The following is a 19,789-nucleotide window of genomic DNA, read 5'->3' on the forward strand; positions in this document are numbered from 1 at the left end:
ATCAAGGCGATTTCCAGTTGCGATGTTATGGATTCCACAGTGGGTTCTACTGTAAGAAAGGATCTGTAGATTAGTGCAATACCCCCTCCTTTTTTCCCCCATTTCTGGTCCAGTGCAGAATTTTGTAGCCTGGATGGCATAGGTCTAGGATTATAGGTCTTCTTTGTGTGGTTCAAGGTTTCGGTGAGGAAAACCAATCAGAGGTCTTCGTCCAATATCCAATCTTTGTTTTGGTTTTGTTTACCACTGATCTGGCGTAGATGTATCCCACTGGTATTGGCAGGTAAGTGTCTTCTGTTATCGCGACTTTGGGAATTTTCACTAGGTGACACTTGTTTCGATTTCTGAGTTGGTTGGTTTCCTTTTTTGCTGTTCGGTGTGTTTGGGCTGTTGTTGGGTGTGTTTCTTTATCTATGTTTTTGGTTGTGTCATTTCATCTGTTTCTTTGAACTATGCTTTGATGAAGGGCAGTGTTTCTAGTTGGGTGATTCGAGATGCAAAGTATTGGTATTATGTTATTGTCTCCTTGTGGTAAGGCTCTTGTGGTGGATAGTTGCGTTAAGATAGATATGCCTACTAGAAGTTTTGTGATGTGCATTTTGCCTATATCAGTGTTAGGGGGGCAGCTGATAGTTGTCTTGGTCCTATTGTTTACGGGGTTTGTGTATTGATATGGAGGTGTTAGGGGTGATTATGGTTTATGGTTTTTTTAGGGGGTGTCAGTATGGGGAGGTAATACAAATGTTGTTTCCCTATATAAGTGTTTTCAGTAGAGATCTGCTCTGAGTTGGTTATCCGCGATATTAGGAGTGTGTATGTGGGTGTAGGAGAAGGGGTGACTTTCCTGGGTGACTGTATAAGCTCTGATTGGGAATGCTGATAACCGGTCCTCTTTCTTGTCTGCGGGATGATCTTCTACAGGTCTTCTCTGCTCTCAGTGGGCTCTTTGCTGTTGGGGGGAATGTGGTGTCTCTTGTTTCTTGCAGGTACTGGGTGCTACCAGAGTGGATGCAGCAGCAAGAAACAAGAGAGTCAGCGGGGTGTTATTTCCAGTCCTTTGAAGTCTCCGGGTTCCTATGCAAGTCATTTGTTCGGCTCTGCAGGCCTGTCTCCACAGGCCGTGTCATCGCACCATCTCAATTTTCTCTGTGGCTAAGACATGGTCAAGTGCTTACCCGATTCTACTTTTCAGTATCTGCTCTGGGTCCTGGCATCTGGATGGGTCCTGGCGTCTGGTGCTTACCTGATTCTGCTTTCAGTTATCTGCTCAGGTCCTGGCATCTGGATGGGCAGGGGAGTGAGGGTGGGTGCAATTGTGCTCTCTATTTTCCTTCCTTGATCTGGGTTCACCATCTGCCTATGTTATTAGGTGAAACCTGCAAGAGATGTAGATCAGCTGGTTTCCCAGTCCCTTTCTTCCCTGTGTGACCAGGTCCTTTCTTAGTCTCGTCGCAGGTCCTGGTGGGTTTTGGCTGAGGAGCCTCTGACAATAGTCTCACCTTTGGACTACCGGGCACCATTCACTGATGCTGTTATGTAAGTTCCCTCCAGTGGTGGGCAAGATTGTTCTGCGGGGTTTCTTTTTACCCCTCTTGGTGTTCCGATGCAACTCAGTTGTGCTGGGTTCCAGACACCACACCGCACCGGTCCTCCAAGTCAGTCCAGTCTTGAGGGATGGGGCACCTCCGGTAGTGGTCTTACCCTCGGAATTATCTCACTTTCATCTGGGGAAGGTCCTGAGAGTTCAGCCATGTTGTATCCTGGTTTAGCTGCGTTCTGTCTGTGAGATCAGCTTTGATCAGCTTGGATAGCCAGGAGCTCCTTACAACAGCTCCTGTTCAGTGGCCAACCTACGTTGAAGCCTTTAAACACATGTTAAGGGGGAAATAATATGGGTAATCACCATAACAGAGCTTGATAAAGACCCCCCCCTTAACCCCGGATTCTATAATGGTTACTCAAACTTGAACACCCAAAATTCAGATCGGCGCCGAAAATTATTAGTTCATGGGCTCTAATGATTTAACTATTGGAGCTAAAAAGGACTTAATTAACACCAATTATGATTTGGATGCTGATCTGGCTAAGCAGTATTCTGTAACAATAAATTGCATCATATGCAACTAAAAAAGGGGTGTGGCCATGGGAGGGGCATGGGTGGGTCAGGGGTGTTAGCAAAAGATGCATGTAGTATTACAGAACAGCTGGAATCTGTGCCCAATTTGTGCACCAATATTTACACCAGGTTTCAGCTGGCATAAATTCTCACACCCAAATTTGAGACAGTTTCCTAAAGGGCAAGTCCATAAACCACTACTAACTGGACTTGGGAAAAATCCACAATTCCAAGAATAACATGTATAGAATGTTTGTACGTTTGGGAAGCTTGCCAGGTGCCCTTGGCCTGGATTGGCTGCTGTCGTGGATAGGATGCTGGGCTCGATGGACCCTTGGTCTTTTCCCAGTGTGGCATTACTTATGTACTTATGTATGAATTTGGCTCCCAAAGTTCAGCACCGAATTTGGCGCTCAATGCTATTCTGTAGAACGCTCATCCTGAAACGTACTTTATAGAATAGTGCTGAATGCCAAATTTAATTGGTGTTGAATTTTCAGCGCCATTTATAGAATGTGGCCCTCAGTGTACATATTAATCACATTTAGGGGGTAATTCCATAAAGTGGTGCCTAGTTAAAGACTCTAATAATGAATAGAAATGTTGGTATTTTAGTCAGTTACATCCATAAATGGCCTTTTATAAAATACTGATCAGCATAAAAGTATGGCATGTAATTTGACGGTGACCATATGAATGGGCACAGTGTACATTATAAAATACCATGATTTATATGCATTCTTGCTAAAATCTAGCCATAGGCATTTATAGCAGCCCTAGGTCTGGTGTCAGTGGTCGCACCTTAATTTATGGCATGTTTCCAGCTAGTTATGTTAGTATTCTATAAAGATTAGTCGGCCTCTATATAAAATAGGCACTGTAACTTTTGCTTTTAGTATGTTTCCTGTTACAAGAATTAACCTCCACCTACACACTAAAATGAAAAAAAAATGTTGTTTGTTTTTTCTTTCATTTTGAAAATGACACAAAATGAAACAACAAATGTTTTCTATGCCATTTTCAAAAGAAAACATATTTCTAATCAGGACAGGTTTGTGAAGCCCTGGTGTGAGGGCTACACTAGGGTAATTGGGGAGAGGATAGTGAAAAATATTTGCCATGGTGAAGTGAGGGTAAAGGGAAAGGAGAGGGATCCACAGGGAAGAGTGCTGGGAAGGTGTGTAGTTAAGAGTATGAGGGAGCTGTCAGGTGGGAAGGGGAGTGAGGAAGCTGCAGTGAAAGGGCTGAAGAATGAGAGAGCGAGCAGAATGGGAACTGGGTTGAGCACACAGCGAGAATACATCTACCTTGGCCAAATTTTTGAATCATTACAGATGAATTTTTGTGGATCCTCAGGAAAAATAAATTAGACAGAAAATCTAAAATCCATATGTCATCATTTCTTAAAGAGCCTCCAGTTTTACAAGCGTCTGTTGTGCTGAAAGTGTAGTATCTACAGAATATTGAGGATGAATACAAAAGAGGTTGGTCCAGCACTTGATGGCTCTAAAACACTTCACAAAACATAGTGTTCAAGCTCTGCATAAAAGGTTTGGCTTTTGCATGAATAGAATTGTGTATTTGAATCTGAGCACTGATTGCTGGGTCCACATCCTGCAGGACTGTCTGGCCCTTGGTAATACTTCAGATCTTCTGCAAAGACTTTGGGAAATTAAGAGTGCAACCTTGGCCAGATTTTCATGAGCTGATGAATTCCTGTCAGTTAAAATCCAAATGCTTCAAACCTGCTAACTTTGGTGAAGCTTAAGTTGTAGAGTCAGTGAAGCTTGATTTGTGCCATATTGGGACCCTGACAAAGTGCTCGTTCTGTTCCTGCGCATACATTTCAGGAAGGTTGACAGATAACATCAGAGAATAGTCAGAGTAGTTTCCGAGTCCACCTGCACCTAACATGATGATCTGTCAAGAGTCACAGTGTAGTTCAGTGCTGCGAATGGATGCTTTGATTCAGGGCTAGGTAACTCTGGTCGTTGAGTGTCTCAATCTGAATAGCCATAAGAAATATGCATAAGTAGGGATACTGCACACAAATCTATCTCATGAATATTCATTGTGAATATCCTGAGAAGTAGACCTGTTTGCAGCTCTTGAAGACCAGAAGTTGTCTACTCTACAACTAACTTGATAGTGTGCTTAGAAAAGGCTTGAGGCTGATGTTGCCAGTTGGCCAGTATTTAGTTGTCCTGTCTGGTTTTTATTTGAGTAGGTTGGCTGCTGGCACAAGTTCAACATCAGCATGTAAAAGTTAGTAGTTAGTATTGAGTCTGTGGGTTGGACTGGCTGGGTTGGCCTTGGTATGCTCTGCCCTCTCACAATTCAGGTTGTGTTTCATTTACCTGCTGCAAGGACAGTTTCAGTCCTAGCACCCTGCAACCCCAAATTAGGGCACCATTGTTATTGTGGCTACTTCATTAACTAATGGCTAACACTTGGGCTAATATTCCTCTTACCACTGTTCTCATTGCCATGAAGGGGGAGGAGGAGGAGGAGGAGGAGGAGGGTGAGTTCTTGTCAGATAATGAGTGGAGAGAGGCTAAGATATAGTAACTTGGGATTCAGGAGTTCAAGTCCTCTACATATTGCTTGCATAGCATGTGAATGGACAAATATTTACATTAGATTTCAAGAGTATTGTATAAGAGAAGGCTGTTGGCCAAGAAAAACTTCAAGGACTTTCATGGACATTTGACATTTTTTATTACTTTTTTAATTACCGTCTTCCAGAAATTCCCCTAAGCCAAAGCCTACCCATTTCTTTTTATCAAATTCATTTCACCGAGCTGCAGCACCATTTTCTCAAATGCATATCACAGAATCTGAACAATATTAACTGAGCACTTTTTATTACCTTTGATCTATTGCAGTAAGATTTATGTGTGGGTTTTCTTTTTGTTTCTTCTTTTAAATGATGTAGATCTTCATAAATAATGAGTGGCAAAACTCTGAGTGTGGGAAGGTATTCCCCGTGTACAATCCAGCAACTGGAGAGCAGATCTGTGATGTCCAAGAAGCAGATAAGGTAATGACTTGAAAGTTTTTTTTAGAGATTTTGGGGAATGTGTCCAGGTTACAGGGCTTGAAGGGTTCATAGCTATGACTTAGACAAGATCAGCTCCCAGAACTGGGGGAAGAGGAAGGGACAGTCATACCGCATGTCATGCAAAGTACCATATCAAGGCTGACTCATGCAAAAGATGGAACTGAAGACTTTAGCAAGTGGCTGATGGATCCAGGATTTGGGATTATCAGGATCTTTACATTACTGTTTCTAACCCCACCGCTATAGGTGCTACCATTCAGTGATCTTTAAAGATCATTAAAGAATTTTAGAGGAAACAGCCTCAGACCATCAGTTGCTTATGATTAACATTCACAACAGCTATAAAATAACCTCATCAGCAGAAAAACTTCCAACAAATTACACATTACCCCCAAAAGTTAGTCTTTTAAAGCAACATTTATCTTGTATATTGCTTCAGGGTTGGGAACTGAAATTCTAAAATTCACAATATAAAATAAAACCCTTAATTAGTTTTAACCGTGTGTTCTTATCACATCAACAGTGGTATCCTAAAAGCACCAGAAAACCATTAAAAAGCTTCACTAAAGCCAAACTTACTGGAGAACGCTGAAATAGGTTGCTGCGCTCTTTCTTCTGTTAAAATAATGGCGCTGTGGCTCCAGATGCTCGTTAATACTCCAGACTGATGTCATACGCCCTGCAAAACATTAAAGGGCACGTCCTCCAAAGGTTTTTTGAAACGTAAAAAATGCAGCATTTGTACTGTTTCAGAAAGGACCCTATTAGTCAACACAGCAATTGCCCTGGCCCTCCATACCATAGGGGGCCCTAAACCTGCCTCAAGCCAAAGGAGGCATAGCCTGAAGGCCAACTTTTGCTCTCCCTCCCTTCCTCCTGGTCTCTACCCTGGGCTCCTGAATGTCTAAAACCAGCCCTGCAACACAGAAAACTGCTTGTGTTAGTGATCATGTAGTTTATGTGATCATTTGTTCCTGCCCAAAAGTGTATGTAGGGCAAACCACTCGCCCATTCAAAATTAGAATAGATGAACATCATAGCTGTTTGAAGAGGCAAAGAAGTGAACAACCTAAGGTATATCACTGTATACAATTGCACCATGTGTTTTGGAGCTGAGATACTTCGCTATAGATCATGTTCCTGACAGAGAAGGTTGTAATTGGAGACTCAATCTTTTGAGATGTGAACAGCAATGGATCTTCAATCTAAACTCAAAACAGCCGAGGGGTTTAAATTTAAAAATGGAATGGGTTCATTTTTTTCAAATAAACAAACTTATGATATATATTTTTAATAAATAACCCTCCCCCCCTTTAATGTTTTGTGGGACATTTGACGTCAGTCTGGAGTATTAATGAGCGTTTCTGAGGCCGCGGCCTAATTATTGTGACAGAAGAAAGAATGCAGGAACCTATTTCAGCGTTCTAAATTAAGTTTGCCTTTAGTGAAGCTTTGTAATGTTTTTCTAGTGCTTTTGGGCAACCGCTGTTGATGTGATAAGAACACGCTGGCTGTTAAAAACTCATTAAGGGCTTTTTTATATTGTGCATTTTAGAATTCCAGTCCCAGACCCCCAAAGTAGCTATACGTGAAACTGCTGGCCATTGTTGGTGGTGGGAGTGAATGCCAGTTGTTCTGTCCCCTTTTGCATGGAGGCAGGCTGCTTGTTTTTTTTTTTAATATATGTTAATTATTTTCTGTAACAGATTCATTGCTTGTACCTTTAATTTAAGGTTGTGCCCTTGACCTACATATCCCTGTAACCTTGTAGTTCTCTGTAATAAGCTCTTCCTGAGCACATATCCCAGATCCCTGTGTCTCATGGGTCTCTTCCTATTGACTTGCCTTGCTCTTCTGTGCATGCTGAGCTAGTTAACCCCCCCCCCCCCTTCCTTCAGGTCTGTAAGAGTTAGTCTGCAGCATTCTCCTCTGTGAACTAAATCTACCTGTGCTTACTTTGCCATATGACCCCTTTCAAGCTACTGTGATGCTATTAAGATTTTACCAGTGTAAAAGTTTAAACAGCATTACTACTCACTGTGTGGTTGAATCCCTCCCAGCTTCTCTCTTGCATGAAGAGAGAGCTGGTTGAGAACAGACTCTCTATTTGCAAGGCAAAATTCTTGTCTAGGACATCTGAACTGTAAGCTATTTTTCTTTGTTTGATTACTGCATTTTAAAAGATTTTGGTTCAAGAGTTCTGACTTCTCATGGTGATATTCTAAACTCTGGTTTAAGCTGCAGCCAATCACAGCCAGTGAGAGAGCTGACCATCAGCCATAAGAATATACAAGATAAGTGTTGCTTTAAAAGACTCTGTAACCTATTGAGGTAATGTGTAACTTGTTGGTGGTTTTATGCTGATGAGGTTATTTTAAAGCAGTTATGCATGTTAATCATAAGCAACTGATGGTCTGAGGCTTTTTTCTCCAAAATTCTTTAATGATCTTTAAAGATCACCAAATGGTAGCACCTATATCAGACAGATTAGAAGCAGTAAAGTATTGATACTATTAATATACTCCACTTCTTCGATATTTCTGATACAGTCAGAATCGTTCACAGGCAACTCCAAATCCTGGAAAGACAGACACAACTAAATGTATAATTTTAAATCATTTTCATAATAATGAAAGAATGGAAATATCTCTCTTTAAATGATAGGAAGTTTAATTACAAATGACAAAACCATAGTTTTCTGAACACTCAGCTTGGTATCTTTCACAGACTGATACGGATAAAGCAGTAAGAGCGGCACGCCTGGCCTTCTCACTGGGTTCTGTGTGGAGAAGAATGGATGCTTCCGAGAGGGGTCGCCTCTTGGATAAACTGGCTGACCTGGTGGAAAGAGACAGATCGGTTCTTGCTGTGAGTAGTGTTTCACATGGGACTTACATGGGGTTTCACAACTTCTTTGACCTTTCAGGTTAACATACCGTAGCATTGACTTGACTCTGTGCTGGATTTGTGAACTAGGTTGTCTCTTGATAGACAAAGCTCTCTTTTCCTTAATATACTGACTGTTCTGTGGGTTAAAGCTTTCAGCCCCACCCCCTTCCTACAGCTGGAGAAGGCTGCTAATCTATCATCTTGCTCTCCTCCACTTGGGAACACTCGGCTCCAACTCTTCTCTGTAGCTTGGAAGGGTTGCTAATGAGGCACCCTCTTCTTGCTGTGCAATTGTTCGTGCCTACAATTCCCAGAAATACTGTTCCCATTCAGCTTGCCCAATACTGTGTACTGCCCTTCTCTCTCCCAGGCAGTGGCAGCCCTACCATTAGGCCACCTGAGGTGGTGGCCTCAGGCAGCAGTCTTCCAGGAGCAGCATATCCCCTCATAAAATGTAATAATAATAATATTAATATATAATATAATTAATATTTAATATTATATTCTTCTATATTCTATTATATTTGTCCACCAATTAGATATAAGGTAATATGATAAGAATAAGAATATGTAAGAAAGGGGGGAATTAAATGCTATATTTGTTGAATTACATTAACCTGCACTGTAAGGTTTAAGGACATGTGCTCAGAACATAAAGACCATATATTTAACTTTAAAATGTTTATTTACAATACAGAATGTAATAATGTTACAAGAGAGAGGCAGTTTTCAGAGATCTTTCACAAGGGGAATGTGCTTTCAAGATTAGAAAAGTCTAAATTATAAATTAGGCTGGATAATGGTAACTCACTTTGATGGAGGCTGCTGGTTGCAGTGATGAAAGAGATCCTCACTGGAAAAGAAGTCTTCTTGGTTGCAGAGTTGTTGCTGGAGCTTGGAGAAAGTCTTATTTTAAATGTGTGTGAAGTCCAGCAGAGAGGCAGGAGGGAAGAGAGAGAGAAGCAAGAGCCAGTGGCGTACCAAGGGGGGGGGGCGGTGGGGTTGGTCCACCCCGGGTGCACGCCACTGGGGGGTGCCGCGGCGCGTGCCTGCTCCGAGTTCGCTAACTTCACTCGTTCGCTGCAGCTCCCTCTGCAGGTTCCTGTTCCGGGGCAGAGGGAGCTGCAGCGAACGAGCGAAGTTAGCGAACTCGGAGCAGGCACGCGCCGCGGCACCCCTCCCAGCAGCGTGAACCCTGGGAGGGTGTCATTTCACCGGAGGGGGGAGGTGTCATTTAGCAGGGGGGGCGCGCTGCACCCGGGGGGGGGCGCATCGGCGATCCGCCCCGGGTGCCATCCAGGCCAGGAACGCCACTAGCAACAGCGAAGAAGCCAGAGAGCGAACTGGGCATTTTCCAGGCTTTTTATAATCTCTTGTTGGACCATAGGCTGAAGTCAGGTGGGGTGTACTCGATCCAATGAAAACTCAGGGATAACTGAAAACTGGTTTCATCTAGTTTTGAGATGGAGCTTGGTAACTGGTCACATGTTTAATGACATCATAAGACTTTCTGTCTGGACATCTGCTGTGATATACATCCATAAGGCATCTGAGAGGATTACAAGAGTTTTTGTCTGAGAGTAGGTGAGCTTCTTTTGTCAGATTAGATAGGTAGATGGGCTTTCAGTCTGAGTCATTGCTGTCCATCTTCAGAGTTTTGTTCTTTGGAAATGTGTTGATGGACTTAGGTATCCACCCAGCCAGTTTTTGTAATCAGTAGTTTCCTGGCGGAAGGGGTAAAGTCAAGTCTTTGCACCTGTATATTTTACATTTGTATCTGATCCAGCAAAAACAATAACTTTGAGAATTAAACTCATATCATGCTACATATTTCAATAACTCTGACAATTAAACTCATATCATGCTACACCCACACCAGCCGTGGTCTGGCATCTCCCCCCTTCCTTCTTCAATCCTCTTCCCTAAGCCTATCTTTGTTTTCCAAAAGACAGTGATGGCAGTGGCTCCCATTGGCTGCCCTGCTGCCGGCACTGACCTCTTCTCTCTAGTGCGGCCCGCCTTTGATGTAACTTCCTGCATAGGCGGTCGGTGGCCCAAATGTTTGGGGAGGCTAAAGGGGACGGAGTTAGGGGTGGGGCAGGGGTGGAGCTTACACCCATAATTGTCTGACAACACACAGAAAAATAAAATAAGTAAAACTAAAATAGTCACAATTAATACCGTTTATTAAATTTAAATATTAGATATGTATCATATGTCAAAGAATAAAGTGATTGCTCAAAGCATATACTAACCACAATTGCTCAACTGTAAAACACTATGCACAAATTTGTGCAAAAACACACTCAGAACCTTACTGTACCATAAATATTACACTGGGCAGACCCTAATACACCAATATACCACCCATATGGAAAATGCAGACCGTCAACAATATGAAACAATGGATCATAATATCACAATTCTCATGTAGATCCACAAAACACCCTTTTAGGGTGGATAGTGTTCACAATGAACTCCTTTTATTAACGACCACATGTAGATCCTTCAAGAGGTAGTGTGTCATGATTTAGGCTCTATACTCTTTCTGTTTTGGTGCCACCTCAGTAAGGCCAACACACAATCTCTCCATTGCAAAACACACTCATAACCTTACCAAACCATAACAGCACTAGTTCCAAGGACAGGATGAGTTACAACATTATGCGTGGAAAGGCAGCACTGTAATTACCCCAGGCTCTAAAACACCAGTACACAACCTAGTGAAAAAAAACCAAAAAGGCCTGCAAACTACACACTATGAGAATACTGCACCTTGATCACACATGAAAAATATATGACACTACAGATATGAAGGCAAAATACTGAACTGGAAAGTTACCTCAAGAAGTCAGACTCAGCATGCAGCAATACTAGAAAAATTGAAACTTACATGCAAAATATCACAGATGCACATTTCCAAAAGCTGACATATTCCAATTAATAAATTCTGAATAAAATACTTTTTCTACTTTTGTTGTCTGATCATTTAGTTTTTCTATTTGCTTTGGTCCCAGTGTCTTCTGTTTGTGCAGTGTCTTCTTTTCATTTGATATTTTTTTCTCTCACCATGTCCACCATCCTCCTGTGTCCTTATGCGTCCTGTCTACCATCTGTAGCCCTGTCCCTATCCTTCCTCGAGTTTCAGTATCTGCCCTCCAAGTGTTCCGAACCAGCCCTTAAATTCAGCAGTTTCTCCTCCATCCATATCCGGCATTTCTCCTCACTCCCCTCCCCTCCATCCATGTGCATCTACTTCGTCTGTCTTCCCTCCCCTCCATCCATGTCCAACATTTCTCCTCTCTCCCTTCCCCTCCATCAGTGTGCATCTCCTTCCTTTGTCTTTCCTTCCCTCCATCCTTGTCCAACATTTCTCCTCTCTTCCCTGCCATCCACTCCATCCATGTCCAGCATTTCTCCTCTCTTCCCTCCCCTCCATCCATGTGCATCTCCTTCCTGACTTCCCTCCCCTCCATCCATCCATGTCCAGCAACTCTCCATTCTCCCCTGCTCTCTCCTCCATCCACCCATATCCAGCAAATTTTCTCTCTCCCCTGCCCCCTCCATTCATCCATCCATGTTCAGCAATTCTCCTCTCTCCCCTGCCCTCCCCTCCATCCAAGTCCAGCAACTCTCCATTTTCCCATGCCCTCTCCTCCATCCACCCATATCCAGCAAATTTCCTCTCTCCCCTGCCCCCATTCATCCATCCATGTCCAGCAATTCTCCTCTCTCCCCTGCCCTCCATCCAACCATGTCTAGCAACTCTCCATTCTCCCCTGCCCTCTCCTCCATCCATCCATATCCAGCAAATTTCCTCTCTCCCCTGCCCCCTCCATCCATCCATGTCCAGCAATTCTCCTCTCTCCCCTGCCCTTCCCTCCTCTCCTGTCCAGCGATCTCTTCTCTCCCCCTGCACTCCCCTACCATCCCATCCATGCCCAGTGATCTCTTCTTTCCCCTGCCCTGCCCTCCCCTCCTCTCCTGTCCAGTGATCTCTTCTCTCCCCATGCCCTTCCCTCCTCTCCTGTCCAGTGATCTCTTCTCTCCCCCTGCCTTCCCCTCCTCTCCTGTCCAGCGATTTCTTCTCTCCCACTGCCCTCCCCTCCTCTCCTGTCCAGCGATCTCTTCTCTCCCCCTGCCCTCCTCTCCAATTCCAGAGATCTCTTCTCTCCCCCCACCCTCCCCTCCCATCCATGTCCAACGATTCTCCCTGCCCTCCCTCAGCTCCCCGATAGCCCTCATCTCCGTTCCTCCCCCCACCCCCGCGCGTTTAACCCTTTTACTTTCAGGCGCAGCGACGGCAGTGAAGATGACAGCACAGCTTCTCCCTTCCCTCACACAGTGTCCCACCCTCGCAGAAACAGGAAATGCATCATCGCAGAAGGCGGGACACTGTGTGAGGGAAGAGAGAAGCTGTGTTGTCCTCTTCACTGCCGTCATTGTGCCTGAAAATAAAAGGGTTAAACACACGCGTGGGGGGAGGGGAACATAGAGGAGGGCTGTCGATCGTGGAGATAAGGGCGGGAAAGAGCGGAGGGACCGTCTGAGAGCTGCCTGGCTGTAGCACTGCTGCTCTAGGCAGCCCTGCGTTTGGGGGGGGGGGCAGCAGCCAGGGGAAGGTCACGGTTGGGCTGGGGAGGCTTAGCCTCCCCGAGACTCTTATACGGGGCACCTATGACTTCCTGTTTTCTCAGAGGCAGGCCACATTAGAGAGAAGAGGCCAGTGCTGGCAGCAGGGCAGCCTATGGGAATCGCTGCAGCTGCCATCTTTTGGAAAACAAAGGTAGGCTCAGGGAAGGGGGTTGAAGAAGGAAGGGGGGAGATGCCAGACCACAACTGGGGGTGGGGGTGGGGAGAGAGACACTGACCCATGCCAGGTTTTCCTGACTGCTCAGCCTACTATAGGCTGTCCCTTACAGACCTTGACAGACATACAACATGTACTTATAAAAGTCCAAAAGCATTTGCCTAAGTACAGACTCTGGCCCATTTGTACCGACAGGAATGCCTTTGCTGACAATGGGTAAAACTACATATGTGTGTGAAATGACATTAAGCACATGCCCCCAATATTCAGCCAGTGTCAGGCTGCGGGGTGACTGCCCGATGCCAGCGGTTAAACCAGCTATTCATTTTCATTTTGGACGCGGCAACTTAACCTATTAAGCTGATATTCAGCGCTAACCGGTTAAGTGCTTAAGGCCAGATTCTATATAAGATGCCTAAAAAAATCCATGCAGTAAACATTTCTGCCTAAGCGTATTCTATAAGTGGCACCTAGATTTAGGTGTGGTATATAGAATATGCTTAGGTAATATCCCAGTGCCTAAAACTACACACCTCCAGTTACACTAGTGAAAATGTGGCGTAAATCCCGTAGATTTACGCACACTGGGCCATATTCTATATCTACACGAGTAAATTTGGGATGCCCATTTTACCGCCCATAGCCATGTCCCTTTTGAACTGCACAAATTAGAATTTAGGTGCATTTCATTACAGAATACACTTAGCGAGTTGTGTGCATGCATTCTAATTATTACCAATTTAAAGCTCATTATTGCTTGCTAAGTGCTGTTATCAACGTTGACTAGTTTGTTAAGCCAATTGCGTTACATGCATTGTTATAGAATATGCCTGGATTTCGGCACGGATCTCTAGGCGCACTATGTAGAATCCTGGGGTTAGCGGTTAAAGATAGGCCTGCTACTTATGTGGCTATTTTAACCATTACACATAGCCAGTTTGTCTCTGAATATCTGTGCCTAGCTGGCTATATCATGCGATATATCCGGTTATTGGCTAGCTGCTAACTGCGAATATTCAATAGAAATAACTGGTTATCTCCTGCTGAATATCTGTGGTTAGGAGCTAAAACACTATTTAACCAGCTAGGAGCTGTTTATGACTGGTTAAATAGTTTTTGAATATCACCCAGATGGTTTGTATCCACGTGGGGGTAATATTATAGAGCTTTTTCTGCCTGTAAGGCCTGTTTCATACACAGATCAGGGCCGCCGAGAGGGGGGAGCAGGAGGGACAAAATTCCCCGGGCCCGGGCCTGCAAGGGGGGCGGGGCGCTGGGGGTGGCCTTGCCCTAGGCCCGGCCCAGTCTCTCGGCTGCCCTGACACAGATAATAGTTTTTATAAAATTACATGGCTGCAGGTGCAGTTAAAAGTACACGTATGGAAATTGAGTACCTACCTTTATGTGATTGACACATGGGTGCTCCCAGAGGTATAGTTTTGAGGTGGGGTTGTGATGTATGTATGTATGTATGTATGTATTTTATAAAATGTGCCTATGCATGTATACAGTATGCACACATTTTTATACCTTCTTGGAGTAGATGTAAATTTGTGTGTCAGTGCTATTGGGGCTGGATCTGGAAGCCTGTTTTAAAAGGTACATAGATGCCTATGTTGGCGTTTTAAAATAATTCCCAGATTCCAAAACCAGAGTATCCTCTGGAATGGCAATCAACACATGACAGTACAAAATAAATTCCACAGGCAATGCAGGTGAATTTTCTTATATATATAGATAGATAAACAAACAAAAAAACATTTAAATTAAGTACCATCATTCTCTGATTGTTCGGAGGTATGAATTACTCCAACCTCCATCTCTGTCAGAAAATTGTAATCATTGATCCAAATCTTTATCTATTGGAACCACTTCTATAAGGAAACAAGAGAAGAAGCACCACTTAGCTTCAATTCCAGCTGTGCCCCTGAACACCTTTGACACAATCTCGTTTCGAACAGTACTCTACTTCAGGATGGGGTGGCACTTATCTCAAAAAGTAACAATGCCTCATTCGTGGCTCATGACTTCTCAGTTGGCTGAAACACAATCATGTCAAAGGTTTTCGGGGGCACATTTGGATCTGAAGCTAAGTAATGCTTCTTCTGTTGTTTTTTCTTATAGAAATGGGCTCTGTTAAAATGTATATATGCACTTTATAAGTTTTTGATGATGGACTAAAGAATATTCAAAAATGATTTGGACCAATTATTACAATTTTCTGACACAGATGGAGATTGGAATAATTCATATCTCTGAGCAATCAGGGTATGATGGTCCTTAATTTTTTTAAAAATTGTTTACCTGTATAAGAAAATTCACTTGCATTGTCTGTAAAATGTTTGTTTGTTTATGTTTACTACTGTGGCTTTTTAAAACAGCCAATATGTTTTGGACTTCTTACATGCCCCCCCCCCCCCCCCCCCCCCCCCCCGTTTTAAAACCAAATGGCTTTTAAAATCCCCTAAATAACTGTGGGCCTGATATTCAAATGCAGTAATCTGGATAACAGTACTAGCTATCCAGATATATGCCGCTGATCAGGCCCGTTTGTTTAATATCCACATTTTATTTAAATACCATGTCTGGAAAACAAAAAATCAATGATCAGAGTTTAAATATTGACCTATGTGTATCTACAAAATATGATCATTATATGTATTGCAGGAGTATTAGACTAATCTTTTCAGATTTTGATAACTACTTTGCACTATGTGGGAAGACATTCTAATTTTGGCTTTCCCAGCACTTCCATTATCTCTGGACTGGTACATACAGTAACCGATGACATAGGAGCAAACACACATTAGATTCATTAGTGAAACTCAATTCTAATCATTGTCTAATTTATTTGATATACATTCATGTATAATAAACACCCAATACAATGTATACACTTAGTTCACCAATAATAACATTTGCATAACAATGGAATGTGTCAAAAGTCAGTAGCCATACATGCAGATCTCATTAGGCTTTATTGGATTCAATGAATCTGGGTTCTTCAGTAACTATTGTTGTTAACAGGAGTACTTTACTTTCCAAAGAGAGGCCTTTTTCTTTCTTGTTAAATTATGAGTTTCTCTGGAGGAGAGCTTGTTTATTCAGTGGTAATAAATAAACTGGCTGCCCAGTATAGATAAACCAGTCCACAGCAGGGGTCTTGGAAGCTGCATTGAGAAATTATTTATACTCTCCCCAGGTACAAACGGGATGGGGGTCTGTGCTCCATGTCTCTTCAAGGATTTAGATAATTAGAACTGGCATGTGAAAAATTAGAAACCTCTCTCTCTCTCTCTCTCTCTCTCTCTCTCTCTCTCTCTCTCACTCTCTCTCCCTTCCTCTCTTGATATAACTGATGTGTATGTGAGATCCCTTATGATCAGGGGTGTAGCTACAGTTGAGGGAGCCCAGCAAAATGTCCAGGGCCACTCAATGGTAGGGGCCACCTGAAATTGCACCCTCCCTTCCTCGCCTCTTCCCCATTCCTCCCTGCACCCTGGCTGTCTGTCTCTCCAGCCTCCCCTTCCCTCTCAGTGCACCAGCATGGGTCTGGTATCTGTCTACCTGTGCCCCCACCCCCCACCCATCCTCCAAACACTGTGGCAGATTGTGTCAGAGGCAGCAATGAAAGCTGCTCTCTGTCCAGTGAGGCCTTTCCTCTGTTGCATCCTGCCTCTCTGTGCCAGAGGAAATTGTCTGTCAGACAGAGAACAGCTTTCAGTGCTGCCTCTGCCATGACCTGCCACAGTGCTTGGAGGACCAGGGAGGGATGAGGGGGCACAAGTAGACAGATGCCGGATCCAGGAGAGGGAGGAGAGATGCCAGACCTGGGTGCAGGGGGGGAGAAGAAAGAAAAAGAAATAGAGAGAATGCAAGAGAAACCTGAAGCAAAGGAGAAGTGGAATAGAGGGACAGAGAAGCTGGACCTGAGCTTGGGGGAGCTGATGGAAGGGAGAGAGAAACCTGGAGCATGAGGGGAGGGGAAAGAGGATGCAGATGCTAGACTGGGGGAAGTGGAGGGACGAGAGAAAGAGACAGAGACTGGACTGAGGGAGAGATGCTGGTCCAACAGAGGGAGGGAAGAGAGAGAAATTCCAGACTACAGAAGGTGAGTGAGGGGTCAGAAGGGAAGAGAAGCCGGCCATGAGGAAGGACAGGGATAAAAAAGAAATACTGGCTCTGGAGGGAGCATAGGGACAGGAACACAGAGGGGAGACACTGGACAGGACAGATAGAGACACATAAGAAAGATGGATGGTGGACATAGAGAAGAAATGTCTAAAGGACAGGAGAATCTGGACAGAGTTAAGAAAAAAAAATAGAAAAGCAGACGAGAGACATTAGGACCAAAGCAACTCTCAGACAACAAAGGTAGAAAAAAATCATTTTTTTTCTGAATTTAATCATTGTAATGTCAGCTTTGGGAAATGTGCATCCTCTTCCCCCTGCCTCCTTGGAAGCGATGGTGTTATAGGGAAGCCCATCTCAATTTTTCCACCCAGGACCCATTCAATCCTAGCTATGTCGCTGGTTATGATAGATATTTTTAGCCTGACTTCTAACGAAACAAAGTGTACATTTTTATACCTTTGACCTCTCTTTTCCCATGCTGCTAATACATCCATTCATAGCACAGTAAGAGGGTGATTCTATAACAGAGTGCTGAAAATTAGGTGCCAAGAGGGTACTTGGTAGGAACCTATTCTATAAAGGAATTTAGGTACCTACTACTGGAAGGCAAGAATATTTGGAGAAGGGCAATAAATAAGTGACATCTTAGTCAAAATAAGCATATTTTACGTTGTTATTTGGAGATGAGAAGTTGGATACAAAAAAGTTGTATCAATTGGTTAACCATAAGACCTATTAGAAGAAAGCACAACAAGATCAACACGAACATACCTAAATCTCCACTACCCAAACTGCAAAGGACTCAAATACAAATCAACTTATGCATCCAGCTTTTCCTACATAAGCACACAACTATGGAACGCATTATCAAAAGCCGTGAAAACAACTTATGACCACCTAAACTTCCGGAAGTCACTAAAAACTAACCTGTTCAAAAAGGCATACCCTACCGACCCAACCTAAATTGCCTGAACCCTGCAACACAATCAAAACCAGAGATCGCAATGGACATAACACAACTCATCCTCTCTACGATTCCCTATTGTGTCTGTTATACTTAAATCTTATTCTACCACTGCATCATTTTGTAATTGTTCATACCGGAATTGGCGATCGCCTTTATGGCCACATTGAGCCTGCAAATAGGTGGGAAAATATGGGATACAAATGTAACAAAAAACAAACAAAAAAAAAATATATATATATATAAACTTAACAATAGGTGAAAGCACTCCAGCCATATAGCTGGTGTGAGTGTTATTGCCTAAGTGTTACAGATAGGCACATAACTTACAGTATTCCAGTTTGAGCTTTGTCATGTGTTGCAAATATATACTATGTAAGTTAATTAGGTATTTAAAGAATAGTGTTTAGGCGGAATTTTAGCAATTACCTGCATATTGCACACATACGCACTTATTATCTTAAACATTTATGCACGCATGTAAATGTTAGCACCTATATTATAAAATATCTTGCAGATAAAGACCAATTGACCCGTCCAGTCTGCCCAACAGTAGGTAGATGAGCATGTAAACTATTTTACTTAACCCCCAGCACTTTTTAACAAATGCTTCACCTTCTTTCTCCTGTTCCCCTTCCTATTTACTCAGTCTTTCTTTGAAGCTGTGCAATTGCCTTGTTAGTCCCCTTGAATGAACAAAAATAAAGGATAATGAACAAAACCCCAAAATAAATAAGATAATACTTTATTGGACCAACTTAATATATTTAGGGGCCCTTTTACTAAGCCGCGTAAGTGTCTACACGCGCCCAACGCACACCAAAATGGAGTTATCACCCAGCTACCTCATGGCTCTTGCAGTAATTTCATTTTTGGTGCGCATCCGATACGCACGGACAAAAAATAAATTTTATTTTCGGACGTGCATATCAGACGCACGCAAAGTGGCATTTGACGCGCGTAAGTCATTACTGCCCAGTTACCATATGAGACTTTACCACTAGGTCAATGGCTGGCAGTAAGGTCGCAGACCCAAAATGGTCGCGCGGCAATTTTGATTTTGCCGCACGTCCATTTTCGGCAAAAATTTTAAAAAGGCCTTTTTTACAGGCACGCTGAAAAATGGATCACCGTGCCCAAAACCCATACCTACATTACCACAAGCCATTTTTCAGCACACCTTAGTAAAAGGACCCCTTATTGACTTGTATTCAGAAACTAAAACATTGTGTGAGCTCAGAATGATCAAAGCTGACCTTACCAGAAAACACAAGTGAATCATAACAAGTATTCCTGTGGTAATCTTAAGGAGAAAGATAGGATGGGGGAGTTTGATGTGTGATCAGAAAGTGACAGGGAATAGAACTGTATGACTCATAGGAACCCATTTACTAACTTGCACTAAAGTTTGTACCTAGGGTGTGTTAAATGCTAAATTTACCGTGCATTAAGTGCAAAGCTTCTGAATTAAGTGTTCTGCATTCTCAGCTCATTGGGAAAGGCAGTCATGCGGTTAATGCCCAGCAATGATTACTACTACACGTTAAAAGCATGACTGACAGCATAGAATGTAGTTAGCTAACTGCACCGTGTAATCTGCCAGGTTAGCAATTAACTAACATTCATGTCCTCCATATTAACTGCCAGACAAGTTTCTGTCCATTCCCACCCATGCCAGACCCCCAGTACAGATTTTCATGTTAGATATTTGATGCAATGATTAGTGTGTACTAACAGTTAACATGGTGCCAAACTACCTGTTAGTGTACATTAAAAGTCATAGTAAACATCAAAGACAGCATAGTAAATAGGCAC

The 19,789-nt window shown here is 43.1% G+C and overlaps 1 protein-coding gene across 5 annotated transcripts in view; it reads left to right on the plus strand.

Annotated features, from left to right (window-relative positions):
- The window catches only part of ALDH1A2 (aldehyde dehydrogenase 1 family member A2), a 169,058-nt gene that overhangs the window by 45,255 nt on the left and 104,014 nt on the right, over positions 1–19,789 (plus strand). The window contains exons 2-3 of one of the 5 annotated variants that reach the window (XM_030188885.1): positions 5,052–5,156; positions 7,905–8,045. In XM_030188885.1, coding sequence (XP_030044745.1) covers positions 5,052–5,156; positions 7,905–8,045 — 246 coding nt within the window. Of the gene's footprint in view, positions 1–5,051; positions 5,157–7,267; positions 7,321–7,620; positions 7,679–7,705; positions 7,780–7,904; positions 8,046–19,789 lie in introns of those variants that run through there. The other 4 variants (XM_030188912.1, XM_030188893.1, XM_030188900.1 and 1 more) reach the window with 4 other exon arrangements.

This window comes from Microcaecilia unicolor, chromosome 1 (genome assembly GCF_901765095.1).
Source record: "Microcaecilia unicolor chromosome 1, aMicUni1.1, whole genome shotgun sequence".
Taxonomy (NCBI): Eukaryota; Metazoa; Chordata; class Amphibia; order Gymnophiona; family Siphonopidae; genus Microcaecilia; species Microcaecilia unicolor.